The sequence below is a fragment of the Metarhizium brunneum genome, chromosome 1, assembly GCF_013426205.1.
Source record: "Metarhizium brunneum chromosome 1, complete sequence".
Lineage (NCBI taxonomy): Eukaryota > Fungi > Ascomycota > Sordariomycetes > Hypocreales > Clavicipitaceae > Metarhizium > Metarhizium brunneum.
Window position 1 is genome coordinate 8,672,369 of NC_089422.1, and position 21,583 is coordinate 8,693,951.

The window sequence follows — 21,583 nt, forward strand, 5'->3', positions numbered from 1 at the left end:
AGTCGGATAGAGTATGCCGTTACATTTTCTTTTCGCCCGTTACCCGTGGACTATTTTATACTCGACATGCCCCCCGATCTCCGACGACTCACGGATATGGATAAAAACCACTTGCATAGTTCCTGACTTCGATCTTATTAGCATTAAAAACGATTGTACCTCTTTAACATGGCTTCACTTACAGTCGATGCTGTGCGTACAAGCACTCCATTCTTTCCAAGAACGGTGCGGTCCCTGCTGCCGATGGCTAGGAACTCTATTCAACCTACCCACAAAACAACCATGCCGCCAGGTTTCTCAGCCGCCGTAGCGCAGCTGGAAACATTTGTCCTGCCTGAAAGACTGTCGGGGTCACTTTCTGACAGGGCCATGGCCAAGGCCATGGTGCGAGCCTGGAGACGGCACGGCATTCTGCAAATTGCCATGTCGCCGTCACAGCAACAAATATATGCCCAAGCCAATGCCGCCAGTAGAGACTTTTTCAAGGCAACGCCGCTGCAGAAGCAAGCCTGCGTGAACGAATGTAGTTATGCAGGCTATGTTGCCTCCGGAGAAGAAATTACTGCGGGCGTTGCCGACTATTCGGAGATTTTCACCGTAACAAAAGACCTACACCCCGAGGACCCCAGAGTTTTGGAGAAGTGGCCATGCCATGGCCCTTGTCCCTGGTTAGACAACCGTATGAAGAGCCCTATGCTCAACTACATGGCAGACATGGGGTCCAGTGGCGACAAGGTCCTCCAGCTAATCGAGCTGGGGCTTGATGTGCCGCAGGGATCCTTGACCAAGTACACCGACGACGGGTGGCACCACATGCGAGTTCTCAGGTACGTTAGTAGACATGGTTTGAACTGCATTCGCAACAGGTGTGATGATACTAAAGCTCTCATTTTCTCGGCATCAGGTTCCCTGCGAGACACCGAACCAACGGGAAAGGCAAGGCTGGTCGTGGCATTGGATCTCATACAGACTATGGTTTGCTAGTAATAGCAGCTCAAGACGAGGTCGGGGGTATGGATACGGCTTCTCCGAGTCTGATGAAGAAATAGGCCCCGCTAACTACCATCTCACCAGGTCTTTTTGTGCGACCTCCCCAGCAAGGCGAATCGTTCGCCAACTGGAAGCAAAGTGTAGCTGGGATGAAGGAAGATGAGCCAGGTTGGTTGTATGTGCCGCCGACTCCGGGCGTATTCACTGCATTCCCTGGTAAGTCATGCTCGTGATTTCGACTCCATCTCTCCCCTCGTAGCTCTCGGCTAACCGTGGGCATGTATAGGGGACATGATGCAATACATGACCAACAGCTTTCTCCAGTCCACACCTCACAAGGTCGGTCTGAATGTTCGAGAGCGCTTTGCGTTTGCCTATTTCCACGAGCCGAACTTTCGGGCCATGGTCAAACCACTGCCTGGATTCAATGGTTCCCAGGAGCCAGCTGATGGTATTCACTACGGAACACACTTCACAAATATGGCCCTGCGGAATTACCCGACCCGCATCACCACGACAAAGTTGTTAGAGGAAGGGCGTTGCGAAATGCTAAGCAAGGAAAGACTTCGAGACGAAATGGTATGATGGGTTCCAAAGACAAAGGAGAAAGCGGTTTCCGCCGGGGATCTCACATAGTTTGATGTTGCGCCTTCATACAAACTCTGCGAATGGGGAATCCTGGGTAAGATGTTTTTTTGGCTGAAGCAACGATGTGGGTGGGGAACGTTTTAAGCCTCGTGCGCCTGACCTGTATAAGTCGCATAGACGACTCCGTAAGCGTTCTGCCAACCCGACCCGGTTTACTAAGGGTACAGAGTAGACAGTCTCAGTATTCGAAGATGACAGCCCAGCAATGCTAGTATTAGTTTAGACAGATGACAATGGGCACTATTAAAGAGCTGCGCCACACAAGGCCACGCGGTGGCACCATGTTGCATATCTCAGTGCGAGGTTCGGAGCCCTATGTCCAAATGTTATCTACTGCCTCGTCGAGATTGGGTCCATGGACTTTCCGATTCAGAGAGCAGGACCGAGGAAACATGGGTCGACTGGCTGGCTACGCTCGTAGCTCAGACACTGTCAATGTAGAAGAGCAATAAGCACCCAGGCACTGCCCATCCTCTGGATCAATCACATTGGGCCACCCGATTAAATGCGGAAAACTCCGTACTCCATAGTTGAGTTCTATGCACCTCTGAACCGTTCCGAGTTGTCAGAGGTGGGGTGAATGAACGTGGGCGTTGGATGTTGCAAAAATGGCCACATTGTACAAGCGACGGACGCATTGGCCATTGCTAACAAAAGAAAAAACACATGGCTTCCCATTATGCTTGTTACCAGGCTCAGTATTGCTCAATATGGCATGGCCGACTGTGATGGGTTGATGAAGAGCTGCTAACAGACCCGCTTCAGCCATGGCCATTGACAAAGCGGTAACAGTGACTTCTGCCACCCGCAAGGCATCAATTTCCTCTATACCAACTGGTATTTCTGCCGATTCTGCCAACAGCTGTTCGATGACGATAAATTGGATGACATTTCCAAAGTGGATGCTTTAGGGATGGAGCAGGCCAACATCAGAAGCGAGGTGGGGGGAAGCATCGAGACAGAATTGAACTGCGTATTACTCTGCAATACTTGTAGGATGTAATGGAAGCCTCGACGCCATCCAGGGCCATCTATGCGCCCACAACCTCGATGGTGGAAGAGCCCCGTGGCTGAGCAATGGGGTGGGTGTGGACGGGGCCCTTTGTTTCGCCTGTGGTTGAACTGTCAGTGACACGTTTGACTATGGAGTACGCAGTGCTATAGTTACTGCAATAAGCAGTTATACGCAGTACGCACATACGACGCGCTCATGAGATAATGAACAAACTGGGTCGAGAGGTCTGGCATGACATGGGTGGAGGGTGAAGGGCAATTTCAAGCGAACACCGGGCAATCCAAGCGTAGGGGGGGCAAACTAACGAGCTTTGGTAAACTGGCCAGCCTTGACCGCCTGCTACATCTGGGAGTGATTGTCGGCCAATTTGCGGCAAAAATCGCATCGAGCTGCCCAACTAGCTCGATCTGTGAGGATTTTTTTCCCCTTCTGCCGCATATTAGCAATTTCGGCACCAGGCGTGTCCGCGGCCCGATAAGGGGAAGTTGTCTGGTCTTGGGTGGATTTGGCCCAGGCTGCATGCTGCTGCAGGTTCAAAAGGGTCAAGTCCATGTCGCATGACATGATTGTGATCAATCGATGCCAAGTCCTGCGCCAGCCACGCAGCGCTCCATACAATACTCCGTGGGCATTTTGGAATCATGGCCACTGGATTGTTCACTTGGTCTGTTGCGTTGTGTTTGAAGCGAGTTGAAGCCAACGCCGGAATGATGTGCCAAGTGCATCACCGACCGGACGTTCAGTGTCATCCAGATGTTGTCAAGTCAATCACTTGACGGGGTTTCCAGCACTGTTTCTTCACCGAGCTCAATGTCTGGTTCCAAATGTCCATATGTCAACATTGAATGTTCGAATAGCCCTAACCCATCTACAGTGGCGTGCCCAGGTACTCCGTGCTCCGTAGTTGCACTGTAAGCCGCCTACTCCGTGCTCCGTGCTCTACAAACAGGCGCCCCTGACCAATCTCTAGCTTGAGTTGTTCGGACAGGGACTCATAAAGTTGCTGACCCGGTCCAGTCCAGCCCGTTCCATATTCATTTCCTTGATTTTCACCTTCACTTCCAATCTCCCGTCCATCCCTCTATTCCCCTCTTCCCACGCCCTTCATTGCTGTGTTGTGGTCTGCTGCCAATTGGCTCGTCCGTTGCTATTGTTCTCTGCCTTGTCTATTCAGGGTCCAGCTTTCTCCCGGACTTCGCGCACCTGCATTGGCCCCGCGCTCCCTCCTTTCACCACCACAATAGTTTTTTTGGACCGCCACCACATCATCCGCCATCAGTCAATCCAAGCCGACAGCAACAGCCCTCCTCCATCCTTGTCGTGCCGTCGACGGCTGACCTGCATCAATCGAGGTAAGTAAATAGCATTGCATTTCCTTGTTCGGGTTCGTTTGGACTAGTCAAATCTTCTCCGTTGAGCGAATACCCAGCAAGCTCCTAGTCCCAGCCCGTTACAGCTTCTCGCTCAGATGCTCGTGTCCCTCGCTGGTGCATCATGGCCACTTCGACTCTTGTTATCCGCAGGATGACGCGGGGTCAACACCTGCTGGACCAACGAGACTCTCCGTCGTCAACGTCGTTTTCATCTGCTTACAGAAAACCCGCTCTCTGTGTAGACCGAGCTGTTGCCGAGAATTCACCCAAGAACAAATGTCGTAAACCGAACCTCCGAGTCACCTTCTCCGATCGCGTCGACATGATATCTTCCTCATTTCTGCCGACCCGATTTCGAGGGGAGCCTGACCGCTCTCAGAGCTCAGCTGCCCCCTCCCGTATTGGCAAGAAGCTTGCGCCCCTGCTGCAGCTTCTGTCCAGAGTCGCATGTTCCCATCCCATCCATACCGTCGTCATTGTTGCCGTCCTAGCCAGCACGTCCTACGTCGGTTTGATCCAAGACAGTCTCTTTGAGGGCCCCGTGAGTCTGGGCAAAGCCGACTGGTCATCTCTGGTTGAAGGCAGTAGGGACCTCATCGCTGGCCCCGACACCCAGTGGAAATGGCAAGGGATCGAACAAGACGTTGCCTCCGTGGCTGACGCCAACCACTTGGCACTCCTCACCTTTGTCTTCCCCGATACCTCCTCGACTGATTCCTCCAGCTCCGCTCCTCGATCCCATGTCGTTCCCACGCCTCAGAACCTCTCGATTACACCTCTCCCTGTTACCGAGAACTCCTTCAACACTTACACCTTGGACAGCATCCTCGCCTACTCTGTTCCCAAGAAGCAGGCGCCTGAGTTTGTTTCAGCCGCAAAGGAAATCCCCGATGAGCAAGCAGAAGAAATTGTTACACATCATGGCCGCGAAAAGAAGATGTGGATTATGAAGGCAGCCAAGGTCAACACCCGCAATACCATTGTCCAGTGGCTTAGCAACGCTTGGGTGGAATTCATCGATCTGCTCAAAAATGCCGAGACTCTTGACATTGTCATCATGGTCCTCGGATATCTCTCTATGCATCTAACCTTTGTGTCCCTCTTTCTCTCCATGAGACGGATGGGCTCTAACTTTTGGTTGGGCATGAGCACTCTCTTCTCATCCGTGTTTGCCTTCCTCTTTGGCCTGGCTGTCACTACGAAGCTCGGAGTTCCTATTAGTGTCATTCTCTTGTCTGAGGGATTGCCATTCTTGGTTGTGACCATCGGCTTTGAGAAGAATATTGTTCTCACAAGAGCAGTTTTGAGTCATGCTGTCGAGCATCGCCGTACCCAAGCTCGTGATGCCAAGCCTGGCAGGAAATCCGATGAACGCACTCAGTCTCAAAATGTCATTTCATATGCCATTCAAGCCGCTATCAAGGACAAGGGCTACGAGATTCTGCGTGACTATGCCATTGAAATAGCAATCCTCACCATTGGTGCTGCGTCGGGAGTTCAGGGCGGTCTCCAACAGTTCTGCTTCCTGGCTGCCTGGATTTTGTTCTTTGATTGCATCTTGCTTTTCACTTTCTATACCGCTATTCTCAGCATTAAGCTTGAAATCAACCGCATCAAGCGACACTACGATATGCGCATGGCCCTGGAAGCTGATGGTGTCAGCCGCCGTATTGCCGAAAACGTGGCCCAGAGCAATGACGACTGGGCCCAGTCCAATAGCTCTGGATCCAAAGACACCACGTTGTTTGGCCGCATGAGGAGCAGCACCGTTCCCAAGTTCAAGGTGCTCATGGTTTCGGGATTTTTTCTCATCAACGTCATCAATATTTGCACTATTCCTTTCCGTAGTTCAGCCTCGCTATCCACCCTGCGATCTTGGGCTGGCGGTCTCGGAGGAGTTGTTTCAACTCTACCAGTTGACCCCTACAAGGTTGCAAAGAATGGTTTGGACGCCATTTTGAGTGCTGCACAAGCTAGTAATACGCCGACTCGCGTTACTATCCTGACCCCGATCAAGTACGAGCTGGAGTATCCTTCGGTTCACTATGCTCTGTCGTCGTCGTTCGGCGAGAGCGGCCTCGGCTCTAATGATTCTTCTGTTCAGTTTGGCGACTATGGCGTTGGAGGCCGCATGGTTGGTAGTCTCCTGAAGAGTCTTGAAGACCCTGTGTTGTCAAAGTGGATCGTGGTTGCTTTGGCACTGAGTGTCGGCCTCAACGGATATCTCTTCAACGTGGCCAGATGGAGTATCAAGGATCCCAATTTGCCCGATCACAGTATTGACCGCAAGGAACTTGCCCGAGCTCAGCGATTTAATGACACGGAGTCTGCCACTCTGCCCCTCGGAGAATATGTGCCTCCCACACCCATGCGTACCGAACCCGCGACCCCTGCCTTGACCGATGACGAAGGTGATGGCCTCCAGATGCGCAAGGTCAAGCCTGCAAGGTCCGAGTCCCAGTCAGAGCATCGATCAATTGAAGAACTGCAGAAACTTATTGCCGAGAAACGAACCCACGAGCTTAATGATGAAGAAGTTGTCACCATGTCCATGCGCGGCAAGATCCCAGGTTATGCACTTGAAAAGACGTTGAGGGACTTCACCCGTGCCGTCAAGATCCGGCGGACTATTATTTCCCGCACCAAGGCTACCTCGGGGCTCACCAACGGATTAGATTCGTCTTTACTGCCTTACGAGCACTACAACTGGGAGCGGGTGTTTGGAGCCTGCTGCGAAAACGTTATTGGTTATTTGCCCCTCCCTGTAGGTGTTGCCGGTCCTCTCGTTATTGATGGACAGAGCTACTTTATTCCCATGGCTACGACCGAAGGTGTGTTAGTTGCTAGTACGAGCCGTGGATGCAAGGCCATCAACTCTGGTGGCGGTGCCATTACTGTTCTTACTAGCGATGGCATGACCCGTGGTCCTTGTGTCAGCTTTGAAACCCTCGAGCGGGCTGGTGCCGCTAAACTCTGGCTGGATTCCGAGATTGGCCAAAAGACAATGAAAGATGCCTTTGACTCAACGAGTGGCTATGCTCGACTGCAACACATGAAGACTGCCTTGGCCGGAACAAACTTGTATATTCGGTTTAAAACTACGACTGGCGACGCCATGGGCATGAATATGATTTCTAAGGGCGTTGAACACTCACTTAATGTCATGTCTACTGAGGGTGGATTTGAGGACATGAATATTGTCACGGTGTCGGGCAATTTTTGCATTGATAAGAAGCCGGCTGCCATGAACTGGATCGACGGTCGCGGCAAGGGAATTGTTGCTGAGGCCATCATTCCTGCCGATATCGTCAAGTCCGTCTTGAAGAGTGATGTCGATGCTTTGGTTGAGCTCAATGTTGCTAAGAACCTGATCGGATCTGCCATGGCTGGTTCCATTGGTGGTTTCAACGCGCACGCTGCTAATATTGTCGCTGCAATCTTCCTTGCCACTGGCCAAGACCCTGCCCAAGTGGTGGAGAGTGCCAACTGCATTACCACAATGAAGAAGTGAGTTTTCAATTTCTTAAAACTTGTGGCGTTTTCGTTCTAACATGTGCATCTTTCTAGTCTTCATGGGTCCCTCCAGATCGCCGTTTCCATGCCCTCGCTCGAAGTCGGCACCCTGGGCGGCGGAACAATCCTGGAGCCTCAGAGTGCTATGCTCGACATGCTTGGTGTCAGGGGTCCACACCCAACAAACCCTGGCGACAATGCTCGACGACTTGCACGAATTATCGGTGCTGCGGTCTTGGCCGGTGAATTATCCCTTTGCAGCGCACTCCAGGCCGGTCACCTTGTCAAGGCGCACATGCAGCACAACAGAAGCGCCGCCCCCTCGAGAACTGGCACGCCTGCTCCTCCTCCCATGACCCCTGTTTCCCTAGCCATGACAAATGCTCAGGATAAGTCTAAGAGCGCTGCTGCACAGCAGAGAGCGAAGCGATAGTTGCAAATTTTCGCCATCGACCCCACCAGAGGAGATCTCCAAGAGAGGCCTGGTACAGTGCAAAAATGGGCATCAGCATGGTATTGGCAGGAGTTTAATATTTCGCATCTCGGGAGTTTTTTTCGTTGTCTTTGAACAGGCTGAAAGCAGGCTCAAAGAGTAAAAAAGCACCCACATAGAATTACGTATATACATATATATAATACCGAGTGGTGATGGACATTCTCTGGGCAGCCATTGTAGTCTCTCTTGTAAGCCGTCAGCTGGTTGAATTCAAACCAAGGCGTTTGCACTTTGCTTGTATTCTCCCTATAGCGCCTTTACTCTGGCAACGTCGTCCCCGTGAATGGAAATCATCTTGACCCCCTTTGCCAAAATTCCCTCCCTGCAAGTCTCCCACGCATCGGGCGCCACGGGCTTCGTCGCCTCTTCCACGATGTACGTCTCGTACCCCTCGGCAACGGCATCTTCGGCCGTGGCCTTTACGCAAAAGTCGGCCGCCAAACCGACGACGTACACGTGCGTCACGTGCTCCTCCCTCAACTTCTTGGCCAGCCCGCTGTCGCTCACGTGAAAGGGGTCATGGAACGCAGAGTACATTTCTACGCGGTCATCCTGCCCCTTGTCGATGACTTGGTGGACCTGCGAGAGGTCGAGTTCGGGGACGAGCTGCGCCCCGGGGGTGTTTTGGACGCAGTGGACGGGCCAGAGGGTCGTCGTGTAGGAGCGGGACGGGTCCGAGGGGTGGCGTATCGTCGCGCGGGAGGTGAATGGCTCCGAGGACGGGTGGTTGCTCGCGAAGGAGACGTGGGTGCGGGGGTGCCAGTCGCGGGTGGCGATTTTGAGGGGGAACGGCAGCGCGAGGAGCGTGTTGACGGCGGGGGCGATGGTGCGGCCGGCGGGGACGGCGAGGGCGCCGTTCTGCGAGCGGTCAGAGGGCGGATAGGTGCGGGGGCGCGGGGGGACGGACGGGCGGGCAGAAGTCTTCTTGGAAGTCGACTACGATGAGGGCTGGTTTGAATTGTTTTTCGGCCATGGTGGTGGTTAGGGTGAGGGTGAGGGGGGAGTTGGTGAGTGGGAGTGAGTGGCGATGGTGGTTTTGTGGTGGGTGTTGATGGGTGGGGGGTCCGTCGGAAGGATGTGTATATATTTTGATTGCCGTTTGATATTGTCAGTCTAACTTGTGAATTGTTCTTTTGGCGAAATAAAAAGGTGGTTTAGTACTGTAGTTGGAAACTTTCATCTCATGCGTGAAACTGAGAAAGGGGCAGTTTCAAGGAACCCTTTGGGAGTTCTGAGACACTGACGAATATAGATTCAATGTTTCTATAGGAATCAGTGTAAACTAGCTACTAAAATGCTTGGGTTGGTTTTTTCTCTCCAAATGACATATGTCTTACTCGGCATGCTCTCCAAAATGAAACTTGACAGAACAATTCAGATTGCACCAGGAAATCAGCAACAGCCTGACAAGCAGATCCATCCCAAACCACAACACAGAAATAAGCCGTCGACAACAAGTCATGCCTGTTGCCACATCATTGTCGCAGAATACTGCCGAGTGTAAACCGGCAGCCCGTCAGTCGATAGAAAATCGTGGCCGGTCACCACGGTCGTTTTCTGGCTTTGTCCTCTCCTTGTTGAGTTGAGTTCGTCGAAGCATGTAAGAAATGTTGGTGACACCTTGGGCGCGAGCCAAAACGTCCTCTACGGCCGAACGAGGGACCGACTGTGGGCATATTTTATGCCAGTAAGTAACCACGTCGATGCAGAAATGCTGGCAGTTGTTGGTCAAGAGATTGTACGATTTGCGTTTGAAAACCTCCTCGGCGGCTCGACGCAGCTCAGACTCAGTGGAATAGGCATTGGCAATGGGGAAGCAAGACTGGGCACCACTTCCCATCATTCGGAATTCGTGACATCTGAGGACGTACTTTTCCACCTTGCCAGTGCTCTTGGATGTGCGATTGGATCCGCAGCTGGCTGCCTTCTCTACTCCAATATGGACCAGAGTGCCTTCGTGGCTTCCAATTTCTTCCGGGATGAACAGAGCCCAGTGAGCTGTTCGTTCGCCCTCAAATGCAACTCTACACAGCGGAAGACGGTCGTCTTGCATCTCTTGGAGAGGTTTCGAAGACGAGTGCCCGACTGATATGTTGATAAGAGTTGAGACCGTGGTTCTGAAAGGCAAAGTAAAGTAGATGGAACAAAAGAGCGCTTATTGGATACGAGTTGCTTTGACAGCGTTGACTAGGAATGGTTCATGGGGTTTAAAGATATTGATTGATTCATGACTTCACTCCGAGACTGGCTCGGGATTTTATACATTTCTCCTCCATCAAGTCGCCATAGGTTGGCGACAGCAAAACGGCACCCAGCAAAGTGAACATGTCTAGTCGTGTACCACCAGGCTCAGGATACGCGGATAACATTGGAAGACAGGCCATGCTGCTGGTCATATTGTACGGCGTTTACGCGACCATGTCTCAGGCCCTTTGCTGTTGGTTCCGGAAGACGTTTATATTTGCCATCGCAACGGGGCTTGGTGCGTAATGTGTTATTCTGGTCATTTGCGGCAGCAATGCTTCCGCGAAACTCGGCAACCCGTCTGGATTTGTTAGCTCAGACGTTTTCAAAAAAGAGTCGGCCACAGTCGAGGGCCATGGTTTACGTGAAGCGGGCGGCAAAGGCCTGGAAAGGACGCCGCCTTGGAAGCACGAAATCTGTTGGTCGGGCACTTCTGGTCGTTTGTCGTTTGTATTGACGAGACATCAATTGATGGATTGTCAGATGGCACAAGCAACGACGGGCCGTTCAGGGGTCAGCGCTTAATCCCGGCGGCAGAGGGAGCCACGTGACACCTGCCAATGTGTTGGTCGTCTGGTGAGGCCGAAGCTGTGCATCACATCATATCCTCTCCTTTCCCAACTACCCGCGAAACTCTGAGTCTCGAGAAGACGCTGGTTCTGACTGGGGCGCATTACCGGAACAACATGGCCGAGTCCATAGATGAAGATGTCGCCGCAATCAGCAAGCTCACCTATGCAGATGCTGTCGACAAGAACCTCCCATTACTCTATTACTTTGTGGGCCCACGCGTCTTCGAACATACCACGTCAAACGGAGATATCCTAGCCCTCAAAATCGGGTGTAAAGACTCGCTCGCGCGCTCTGAAGCAGACATGATGCAGTATGCTGCAACGCACGGCATCCTGGCGCCCAAAGTCCGCGGGTGTTACGACGTCGTGACCATGAAGCCCAAAAGGCCGCTGGCACGCATCATGGTGGCCGAAAGGGTACCCGGACAGTCATTGGACACCGTATGGGACAAGCTCAGCAAGGCGGAAAGGAAATCCATCAAGAAACAGCTGCATGAGCAATTCACCATCATGAGAAGCTGCACCCAGCCGTACATCGGACGGGTTGACAAACAGCCCACGTACAATGTCTACGATCGACTGCAACAAAACTACATAGGCCCGTTTGAGGATGAAGAAGCCTTTGACACGTGGTGTTTGGATCGGGCCAAGGAGTCCGACTTCACAATGCGGAGAATGCGCCGGTTCCTGGAGAAGTCGCGCGAAAAGGCAAAGGCTGCCGGCACAGCAAACAGATTTGTCCTCACGCACGGCGACTTGTCACCGCGCAACATCATGGTTGAGAATGGACGGCTGACTGGCATTGTGGATTGGGGGAGGAGCGGCTTCTTCCCGGAGTATGCAGAGTACGCCTTTGCGATGAAGCTTGGCCACGGGATTGAGAAGTGGTGGCGTCCCATGCTGAAGAAGCTGCTCGTGCCTTGTGAGAGCAAGAGGCTAAACTGGACGCAGATGGTGGAGGATCGGGGCTGGTAGCTCCGATTCAACAACTTGGGACTGTCATGGTGGTGATTTTTTCTTCCTTTCTTCCTTTTTTAATTGGTATATTTTATATTTCCAGAGCAAGCAAGCGATAGGTTGCGGCAACCCAATCGACCAGTGTACTTGGCCACCGCAGGCGTCAGCCGATTATGTGAGAAGGAGCGAAAATGGCGACTCGTTTGTTCGTGCTACATTGTTGACATAATCAAATCGTTCAAATTGCAGGGACGCAACATGGTTTCCCAGGACAGGGAGTGTTGGTGCAACCCGAGATATCGGCCCAGTGTATTGGTTCACGGCAATTATTGGTTTCGCAGCCGCCCGACGGCCCAGTCCATCGCATCAGATGATCAATGCGCAACGCATGTCACGGAGCCGGGTCAAACTCTGGAATTCGGCCTCGCCAAAAGTTGGTCGACGGCGAGGATGCATCCATCCATCCATTGGACACAAGGTGCAGGTTGCTCCTCGTTCAACTGGCTTGGCCCACCTTGCATTCAGCATCCGCCAAAAAGAACGAGATGACGATGAAAACGCAGGTGAAAAAATCGCCACTACGTGCGAGCACAACAGACAAACGAAGCGAACCCACCGCACTATACATGACGTCAAGGCATCATCGTGCATGGCCTCGCCGACGGCGACGTGCGGCATGCGACTGTCATCCCGGGCCCCTCTTAAATACCTGCCCTCCGGCCACCCTCTTCACCACCTCAACATCGTCGACTTTTGACGTATATAGCTGAGCGAGCGCGCGAGGCTTGGCTCTGTGCACTGAGATGGTTCCATCAGCTTCACTTTTGCGCGGACTTTGTGAGAATGGATTCACAGGAGGACTGGATGAGCGATGAGAGGGCCGCCGAGGAACCTGAAGTCGACCTGCTTGAGCCCGACGAGTGTGAGCCCGAGTCTGTTTACGTGACACTCCATCGGTACGACAGGCCCCTCCTTTTTCTTTTCTTCTTCTTCTTCTTCCCTCTCAGTTGGGTCATAATTAGCTAAGTGTGCTGTTATAGAGTGAGACGCCTGGTTCTCGCCAGTATAGGTACGCTCACTGTCTGGTGCTGTCGTGATGTCGTCCCATCTCACACAACTTGGCAGATGATCCGTACACGCTGGACCACTTCCGCCAGCCAAGTCTCAACGCACTCATTGTCAGGCCCCTCGTCGACCGACTCTACGAAACGCAGAATATATCCATTGGTAAGAGCCGTCCGCCTCGTCGCCCAAGGGAAAAAGAAAACTGAGTGTCTCCCTCCTTCCAGTGTACTGCCTCCTCGCCAACCGCGTCTTCTTCCTCAAGTCGCAGTCCGGACTCGCCACACAAAGCGTCAACCGAGCCCGCGCCACCCTCTGCGAGCTCGTGGCGACCCGTGTCATTCGACGCTTCCACGAGGACAACCCCGGAAACGAGGGCCTCTTGCTCCTGGCCCAAATCCTCGTTGAGGGGTTTGATCCCTTTGACGGCGCGCCGTACGAGGTTGAGCGCGAGGGCCGCTACCTCCAATGGCCCATCCAGCGACGCGGCGGCCACGAGAGGAAGCTCACGGCGCTCGAGCTGGCCATTCTCTCCGAGAGCAAGGCCTTCATCAGCTCGGCCGCCTGCCAGCGGCTGGTCGAGGCCGTCCACATGGGCAAGGTCGTCTACACGCCGCTGTCCTTCATGGACATCCTCCCCGACCACTACAAGCACCGTCCGATCCAGCTCTACGACCCGCGGGAGTCGCGCATCCTCAACCACCGGCGCCTCATCGTGCCCCGGGTCCGCGCCCTCATCGAAATGGTGCAGTTCATGGTCCTCGTCCTGCTGTACGTCATGACCATGACGAACCAGCAGGCCGCCTCGAGCCAGTGGGAGCTCGCCTTTGCCGTCTACACGGCGGGCTGGGTGCTGCAGGAGTTTGCGTCCGTCATCGAGCACGGCTGGGAGCTGCACTCGCAGAGCCTCTGGTCCTTCCTCGACGTCACCTTTGTCGCCATCTACGCCGCCTACGTCCTGGGCCGCGCCTACGACGTCCTGGCCGGCCGCCTGCCCAACGGCTACGGCCTGCACATTCTCTGCGTGGCGGCGCCCGTCCTGCTCACGCGCATCGCCTTCAACGTCATGCCGCACAACATTGTCTTCATCTCGCTCCACGCCATGATGAGGGACTTTACGCTGCTGACCTTCCTGGCCGTGTGGTGCTTCCTGGGCTTCCTCCTCGCGCTGCTGTGGCTCTACGACGCCGGGCAGACGGACCAGACGTCGACGGCAGCGCCGCCGCCGGCGTGGCCAACCGTCGGCAAGTGGCTGCTCTGGATCTGGTTCGGCCTCGACGGCACGGGCATCGCCGAGTCGGTGCGCTTCAACATTGTGCTCGGCCCCGCGCTCATGATCGCCTTTGCCTTCCTCGGCAACACGCTCTTCCTGACCATCCTCGTGGCCATCCTGACAAACACCTTTTCGCACATTGTCGCCAACGAGGCCGCCGAGATTCGCTTCCGCCGCACCGTCCTCACCTTCGAGGGCGTCAAGAGCGACTCGCTCTTCGCCTACCCGCCGCCCTTCAACATGCTGGCCGTGCTGGCCGTGCTGCCGCTCAAGTTCTTCGTCTCGCCGCGCGTCTTCCACACCATCAACGTCGCCGTCATACGTGTGCTCAACGGGCCGCTCCTCGTGGCCATTAGCATCTTTGAGCGCCGCCGCCTGTGGGCCGCCGAGAACAAGCGCCACCGCCGGCGCTCGCCCGGCCTCTTGTTCGGCTGGCGCTTCACCGGCTTCTCGCCCCACGGCGACATCCAGGGCGTCTTCACCGCGCCGCTGCCCGACGACGTCTCCGCGCGCATCCACCTGCTCGACCCCGTCGACGACGTGCCCGTCTTGGAGGACGACGTCATGTCCACCCTGTCCGGGGACGTGCCGAGGTCGCGGCTGCGGAGGCCCAAGCTGTGGGCCGGCCGGAGGGAGTATCCGCGCGCGAGGCCGAGGAGGAGGTCGCCGTTGCGGTTTCAGGTGTGAGCTGGGCTGTGTGTATACATGTATTTTTTGCTTGTATTTATTGGGGGGGTTTTTTTTTTCGGTTTGCCGGTGCATTAGAAAAGGGGATCTAGACGAGCTAGGGTTCAGTAATAGGTGCACACGACGGTAGATGGACAGCCTCATCTTTCTCTGCAACTTGTCATGACACCCCGTCTGTCAATGTGATGTGTGATTCAATTGGTCAAGGAATCCGTCTGACAAAGCGTGTCTGCACCGCCCGCCCTCATTGCCGCAATCGCCAAGCTGCCCTGTGGAAAGAACAAAATTCGCTGGCCGTGACTTCGCCGCCGTGTCGCCTTGTAAATGGAAAGCAGGCATTTCCGCCTCACCTTTCGGGCATGGCCTCGATGAGATTCCATTGCCCAATTGGGCTTCTGCACACGTCCTTTTGCCCTTTAAACCATTTGGTTCCCCTCCATGTGTAATTCCTGCCAAAGACTTTGGGCATACCATGTCTGCGTGCTGCGCAGAGCATCACCATGTCTGGATACACTCCTCTTGCAAAGTGCACACTCGGCATCAGCTGGGCCTTGACATCTCTCGGATTCGCATCGACTGCCCTGCCGGTCCTCGTCCTCGGCGAATTCAAAACCGACGACGGCCTCGTCGCGGCGTCGTTCCTACTGTCCGCGGCTCTTGTCTCGCTGTCGACGTGGGCCATTGTAGACGAGGGCCAGGGCAGCCACGAAACAGACATGTCCGCCACGCAGCTGGAACACATGGCCAAGGTACGTATGACGATGCAGCCTCGTCCGCAACGGGCATGACGCTAACCCATCTACGTAGTCGCTGCTCGTCGCCGAGGCGCTCTGGAGCGTTGCCAACAGCCTCGTCCGCATCTCGGCCTGCCTGCTGCTCAGCAGGCTTTTCGGGGTGTTCAGAGCCGCCAGACGCGGGCTGGTTATGCTCATGGTCCTGTGTGCCCTGCTGGCCGGGGCCTCGGTGCTCCAGGTGTTCCTGATGTGCACGCCGCTGGCGGCCACCTGGGACAAGAACATGGCAGGCACATGCGGGGACCAGGCCGCGTCCTTTATGGCGTTTGAGTCTCTCGGCCTGGCGTTGGACGTTGCCGTACTAGCCGTTCCGGCCGTGTACGTGATGCGGTTGAAGCTGCCTCTGCAGGGCCGTCTGGCTGCCATTGTCGTCTTGGACGCGGGGGCAATGTATGTTCTTCACTGGCGCCCGGGAACAAAAAGGCTCGCGGATGCTGATGGGAGCAGCGTGCTCGCAGTGTCCGCCTTTCGGATGAAGGCGCTGCACGACGCGGTCGGCCCCGACTTCGCCTACTCCAGCAGCTACATGTCTTTGCTGTCGGCCGTGGGCACCATGACGGGCATCATCTGCTGCGGGATCCCGGGTCTCAGGGCCATCGTGGTCCGTCGGCAGCGCGGGAGACACGGACGAGGGGACCGTGTTGACGAGGTGGTTGATGGTTCGGACATTTCTGCCAAGCAGATGGCAGCGGCGAAATCCACAAGTCTGCGAGATTTGGCAATGCAAACTTCAGAGGATGGGGGGGCGGACATGGACAGGCAAGACGTGTAGGTCGATCCAGGGGCCAAGTTTGTGGCAGATCGTGTCACTGCCAAACGTGGAAAACCCTTCACTCGTGCAGGTTGATATTTTTCTTCATCGCGGAATCACACACACAAAGGCAAAAAATTAATCAAAAAGATGATCAAAAAAAGAGATCACAGGACCACCGTCTCAATCAAATTCATATAGGAAAAGCCCGATGCGGGGGTCGAACCCGCAACCTTGAGATTTCGTGTACTCGTAAGAGTCTCACGCTCTACCGATTGAGCTAACCGGGCCGGATCAGTCCAACTGTCCGGGTGCGTCCCGTCATCCGATGTTGAAACACGGCATCCTTATTACCCCTTAACAAGGCTTGTCAAGATGCAGAACTTGAGAGAGGAAAATTTTGACAAAATGTGGACCAAGTTGGATGTGTGGCCGCCGTCATGACTCAAGCAAGGTTTTGGCACCGCCAAGGAAAGAAGACGGAAACAAGGTTCAAAAGTGTGTGGGCGAGGCGGCCATGCAAGGGGCCTCCCCTCCCGGAGACCGAGGATGGACGGGCGGGAGACAGAGACGGCCTGCGGATGGATTAGGCTCTAATGAGTCGGGCGGGTGTGCTTCCTATTCGTCGGCCATGTAATACATGCGTCTTGCATGCCCTACAACATGGCGGGCGGGATGACTTGCGTTGTCCATGTGTGCCACCGCTCTACATGCCCGGCCATGCTGCATCATTGGCATCGTCACTGAGGAGCACTTGATCAAGACAACTGGCAAAATTCCCTACAAGAAACATCGTGTCATCAACGCCCCAAGAGACCCCGTGTAGCTAAGATAGCAGTATGAAACCCTCCCCCCTCCATTTCTTCCTCCCAGTTCCAAAAGGTCGTCAACTAAACAACCCCACACACATATGGACGAGGAGATGCGTCGTTATCCTGTTACAACTATGAGTTTTAATGCCCTTGCAGACAGTTCCATTCCAGTGGTGCGCTTACCATCGCCTGCCAGACGACGTGCCCTCTGATGCTTATTCACTCGACCGTGCTTTGTCTTTACCGTAGCCGCCCTGTTATACCCCCGCTTCTTTGTTAGCAAAAACGCTTGCTGCGTACAACCACGTCAAGGACCGGCACTTTCTTACCGGTGGTACAGCTGGATGCTATTCGTGCCATCTCCTAGGCCAGCCAGTCCTGCCTCTTGTAACTGGCGGTGAAGGGATTCATAGCGAAGAGAATTTGAGCAAGGGGCATATGATGGGTCGAGGAGGGAATGGCTAGAAGAATGTGTTGACGATGATGATGATGAGCCGGTCAAAGGGGCGCAGGACAATGTAGACCAAGAGTCAAGTGATGTGACTTCATTTCTTTCCATGCCACTCAAGTCATCCGTCGTGGTGGTGGTGGCTGCTTCATAGCCCCTCGCGCTCGCCAATCCCGCATAGTCCACTTCAATATACTCCGAGTCAAAAAAGCCAGTGTTTGTTGCCGGGTCGGCGACTGCAACTGGTGAGGGACGGTGCGTGTCAAGTTGCGAGGCTTGTTGGCCAGCCTGGCGCTCTTGAGAGCTTGAGCATCGGTCTTGCCCAGGCATGCCTGCTATGCACCGCTCCAAACCGTTCTCATCATTGAGATACTCTTGAAGAGAAAATGGGACTGTAGGTGACGACTTAAAAATGTCGGGCCTAGGGACCGGGAATGGCGTTTCTACCCATAGACTCTGCGTTCCACTACCTCCAGAGAGAAGCTGCGTCTCCTGGGGATTCATGATTAACAGCGGAGACTTTGGACAGACGTCACTCTGGTTTCTGCCAGCAAGTCTTTCGACACCTACTTTGGAGCTTCTGAGTTGTCATTGCAATTAGTCCCGCACCGCCACATTAAAAGCAAATCGTACGGATAGACAACTTACACTTGGTCGTGATTGTTTCTAAGGGACTTACCATTGCCGCCAGAACCCGCAGCCATGTTAAGTCGAATGGGAAACAGGACAATGAGGTGTCGGGGTTTTATAAGCAGAAAAGGGGGCTGATAGTGGAGGCCGTGTTAATGTGAGAGATGGCGAGGATGCTAGTAAACAACTAGCCAAAGGTGAAATAAAGAACGCTCAGCCGTTGATACACGAGCCTGAAGCGTAAATCTCCAACTTCGGGGTTTGAATGGGCAAGAAAAAGTAGACGGTAAGAGGCACAAGCTGTTATTTTGTAGGGTTTTCGCCCATCCCAAACGCACCTTTCGATTTCCTATACTCCGAGGAAACGAGTAACCAGCACGGAGAAAACAATCCGCAAGGAGCATATGGATCCATTGTCTCTGACACCAGTCAGCTTGTGGCACCATTCGCACATATGCATACATATGCAGAGAACCAAAGCGCCGGGTCATGACCACCAGGTGCCTGGACCATTCATTGGTCATATTGTGGCATGTTTTCTCTACCAGTCCGTTCCAACAGACTGGAACCAACCCCTGTAGGCATACGAACCAACAGAGTGGTAGACCACACAAACCATGGAAAGACTCCCAACACCCGAAGCTCCGAGAATCGAGGTAAGGAAGGCGTCCCAAGCAGTGTGGCCTTGGTATGGACGCCTGCCACGACACCAGGATGGCCTTTCTAAGTCAAGAAATTGAACGACAGCGAGGAGTAATTACTACCAGTATCACGGTTAGCTGTGGGCCGTATGATGCAAAAAAAAACCACCTCATTTGGTCTGTTGCAGGCGCCATGGGTAGCCCTCGCAACCCGAAACCCTTGCTTCTTTGGAGATAGGCGCCTGGGCGAAGCCCAAGTGAAGGTGTTTTTGTTGTCTCTCGGCTGCAGGAAACTGAGCCGAGGACCTTGTTGTCTCATACAATAGCGAATCAGCACCTCCGGAGGTCTTCGGAGTGACATAATTTCGTTGGTGCAGTTACGGCCAGGCTGTGCCAGCATCTCACAGGGGTGAGACGGCCGCATGCAACAGAGCTCGGCGATGCTAGTGCCCCAAGACACAATTAGCGTCCCGACCTGTCGGTAGAGGGCAGTGATAGCTCATAAGCAACGAACATGAGAGGTGGCCATGGTTTGCCCGTTGCCCAAGGCCCAAGTTCCCGGGACGAGAAGGCTGTCTGTCTCGGTCTGTGTGGAGATGAGCTGGGGGTTGTTGCCAACAAAAGCTTGGCAGCGCCCCCAATACTCGCTCTCCCAAGCCAATGGGCCATATCAACTTGTGCTACTGTACTCCGTATTGTTATCGGAAGGAAAGAATGCAGCTGCGAAGCTGTGCAACCCTTTGGTCATGGACAAGTGAAGTTGAGACGTCCGACGCTGTTGAACCATTACCAGGATATGTACGTCGTGGGTGCAGTTGGCATTGTGTAGTTCAAGTAACCAAGTCTCCTACCTGCGAGCCACTGTCCAGGATGATGGCTTGAATTGGCGTGGGCATGATATGGGCAGGGCGATCTGGACGTGGGGAGGCAAAGGCAAAGCTGAAAATCAGCAGTCAAGAGTGGCGGCCTTGGAGCGGGATATCAGGCTGCTTGTCAATGTTGAATAGATCAAGTTGCAATGAAGCCTTCGGGACCTTGGAGCGCAGAGGGATAACGCCAGACGGGCGCCGATCAAGTGAGCTGCGCTGAACAAAGCAAACAGAAACGGAGCCAAGAATCGAATGAGAGTTGCAGGTACGGAGTAATCATGGCTTCATGGGTGCACGACCTGCGTTTAAGCGGATGCAGGGGCTTGGCCTGGGAAATTTGACAGGTCGTCTGCAAAGGCTTCGGTTAGCAACCCATCGACGACTTGCCAGTCCTTATTTGAGCACCGAGAAATTGGACCTATGTCATGTATAATAATTTGTGCATCGCAAATAAATACCAAACACTGCGGTAATCTAATCCGTGCGGCAGGGACAGCGCTTGTTGGTAGTGACTTAGTAGTACCTACTACTGCAATGCCAAAGCAGGAACATTTGAAGAGCCCAATCTTCATTCTGTTGTAAGACGGATACTTTGCGGGCTTGGCGTTTTGACTCTGCTGTTGCTGGACGTTTGCTATTTGTAGACACTCCTTCTGGCCGTTATTATTGGCATGCCAAGGAGATCCATTGCTCCAGTCGATGTTGCCGAAAGCTCTACTCCGTACGCTCCTGTTACCAGTGGCGTTGCTGACTCTCGCCCGCAAGTTTTCGGGGTCTCCCAAAAAAACAGGAAGCAAAGCAAAACACCGGCAGCAGCAGTCAGACGCACCTCATGCTCGCAACGCCATTCTGGACAGACGGCAGCAAGCCTCTTAACCAAGGGGCGAAATAGTTGAGGCGTGATGGGGTGTTTGTATGCCTAGGCAAAACAGTAGTATCTAGTCGTAAGAAGCCTGACGAATCTCTCAAGGTCTGCGCAAGGACTCAAGAATACCATAAGTCGGGGAAGAGCTTTGAGCAAGGGGAATCACATTTCGTTTGCAATAAATGCGACACACAAGGCGAATTCTGAAGCTACCGAGTCCAAGACGAGCTCACCACGTAGTCAGTAGATAAAACCCTGTGGCAGGCTGCGCGAGTAACAGAGAGAATGGACCGCAACTGTCTCTGGCGCTGCGTGGCTACACGATTTCCGGTGTGGTTGGCATATTCGATTGAAGCGCTGATGCTGTGGCATCGTATAGATGTCACCAGTCATCTTGACCACCCTTCATCCTGAACTCCCAGAAGGGGCCGGCACTCACAAACAAACGATCGAGTTGCAGCATTCAACGTCGGGACCAGAGAGGCGTGGAACAAGACCTCAAGTGGCTGTGAACTTCAACAAACTGCCACGCTCCAAGTACAGATGAACTGGGCAATTTGTATGTTGTCTGACATATCAATGACGCGATCTCTGCGCTACAAGGTCATTTCGTTGTATCCGCAGCATGGGGTTTCTTATAATACCAATCGTCCCACGAGTTCCTAAACCATAGCGTGGCTGCAAATATTAGGACCATTAAGAATCAGCCCTTGCCGGGAATTGGAGGTTTCATTTGAAGAATATCACTTCAGCATGGAGAAAATCCGAAACCGATGGCAAAGCGCTTTCTCGAAGGGTTGTCCTGGTCCTAGGCAGTCAGATCAAGCCGTTTTGAGGTAGGCTCCGGAAGACTTGGTAGTCTGTGATACCGTCAGGCCATCAGTCAACATGAGAGTGGCCGTGACGGCCGAAGAGACCAAAAGCCTCCTCTCCATTTGAAATG

At 53.8% G+C, this 21,583-nt stretch overlaps 8 protein-coding genes and 1 non-coding gene across 9 annotated transcripts; 6 read left to right on the plus strand and 3 right to left on the minus strand.

The window, feature by feature from the left end:
- Positions 1 to 282: 282 nt before the first annotated feature.
- On the plus strand, positions 283 to 1,575 carry efe (2-oxoglutarate-dependent ethylene/succinate-forming enzyme; the record flags this gene model as incomplete). The annotated part of the gene is made up of 4 exons (XM_014692450.1): positions 283 to 827; positions 905 to 1,011; positions 1,075 to 1,206; positions 1,277 to 1,575. The coding sequence occupies 4 exons, from the start codon at positions 283 to 285 to the stop codon at positions 1,573 to 1,575; spliced, it is 1,083 nt and encodes a 360-aa protein (XP_014547936.1).
- A 2,572-nt stretch (positions 1,576 to 4,147) lies between these two features.
- On the plus strand, positions 4,148 to 7,972 carry HMGR_0 (3-hydroxy-3-methylglutaryl-coenzyme A reductase; the record flags this gene model as incomplete). The annotated part of the gene is made up of 2 exons (XM_014692449.1): positions 4,148 to 7,533; positions 7,594 to 7,972. The coding sequence occupies 2 exons, from the start codon at positions 4,148 to 4,150 to the stop codon at positions 7,970 to 7,972; spliced, it is 3,765 nt and encodes a 1,254-aa protein (XP_014547935.1).
- A 309-nt stretch (positions 7,973 to 8,281) lies between these two features.
- On the minus strand, positions 8,282 to 9,008 carry PNC1 (Nicotinamidase; the record flags this gene model as incomplete). The annotated part of the gene is made up of 2 exons (XM_014692448.1): positions 8,282 to 8,893; positions 8,943 to 9,008. The coding sequence occupies 2 exons, from the start codon at positions 9,006 to 9,008 to the stop codon at positions 8,282 to 8,284; spliced, it is 678 nt and encodes a 225-aa protein (XP_014547934.1).
- A 543-nt stretch (positions 9,009 to 9,551) lies between these two features.
- Positions 9,552 to 10,088, minus strand: G6M90_00g026540 (uncharacterized protein; the record flags this gene model as incomplete). The annotated part of the gene is made up of 1 exon (XM_014692447.1): positions 9,552 to 10,088. The coding sequence occupies one exon, from the start codon at positions 10,086 to 10,088 to the stop codon at positions 9,552 to 9,554; it is 537 nt and encodes a 178-aa protein (XP_014547933.1).
- An 877-nt stretch (positions 10,089 to 10,965) lies between these two features.
- Positions 10,966 to 11,826, plus strand: G6M90_00g026550 (uncharacterized protein; the record flags this gene model as incomplete). Its single annotated transcript, XM_014692446.2, has 1 exon — positions 10,966 to 11,826. The coding sequence occupies one exon, from the start codon at positions 10,966 to 10,968 to the stop codon at positions 11,824 to 11,826; it is 861 nt and encodes a 286-aa protein (XP_014547932.2).
- An 825-nt stretch (positions 11,827 to 12,651) lies between these two features.
- On the plus strand, positions 12,652 to 14,830 carry YVC1_2 (Calcium channel YVC1; the record flags this gene model as incomplete). Its single annotated transcript, XM_014692445.1, has 4 exons — positions 12,652 to 12,764; positions 12,849 to 12,877; positions 12,934 to 13,035; positions 13,098 to 14,830. 4 exons carry the CDS (start codon positions 12,652 to 12,654, stop codon positions 14,828 to 14,830), a joined length of 1,977 nt encoding a protein of 658 aa, XP_014547931.1.
- Positions 14,831 to 15,330: 500 nt separating this feature from the next.
- On the plus strand, positions 15,331 to 16,396 carry G6M90_00g026570 (uncharacterized protein; the record flags this gene model as incomplete). Its single annotated transcript, XM_066129969.1, has 2 exons — positions 15,331 to 15,579; positions 15,638 to 16,396. 2 exons carry the CDS (start codon positions 15,331 to 15,333, stop codon positions 16,394 to 16,396), a joined length of 1,008 nt encoding a protein of 335 aa, XP_065985852.1.
- Positions 16,397 to 16,580: 184 nt separating this feature from the next.
- Positions 16,581 to 16,665, plus strand: G6M90_tRNA00000027. The gene has a single exon. It is a non-coding gene; the product is annotated as a tRNA-Lys (tRNA).
- An 847-nt stretch (positions 16,666 to 17,512) lies between these two features.
- G6M90_00g026580 (uncharacterized protein) lies at positions 17,513 to 18,339 on the minus strand (the record flags this gene model as incomplete). The annotated part of the gene is made up of 2 exons (XM_014692443.2): positions 17,513 to 18,215; positions 18,284 to 18,339. The coding sequence occupies 2 exons, from the start codon at positions 18,337 to 18,339 to the stop codon at positions 17,513 to 17,515; spliced, it is 759 nt and encodes a 252-aa protein (XP_014547929.2).
- Between the last annotated feature and the right edge of the window lie 3,244 nt (positions 18,340 to 21,583).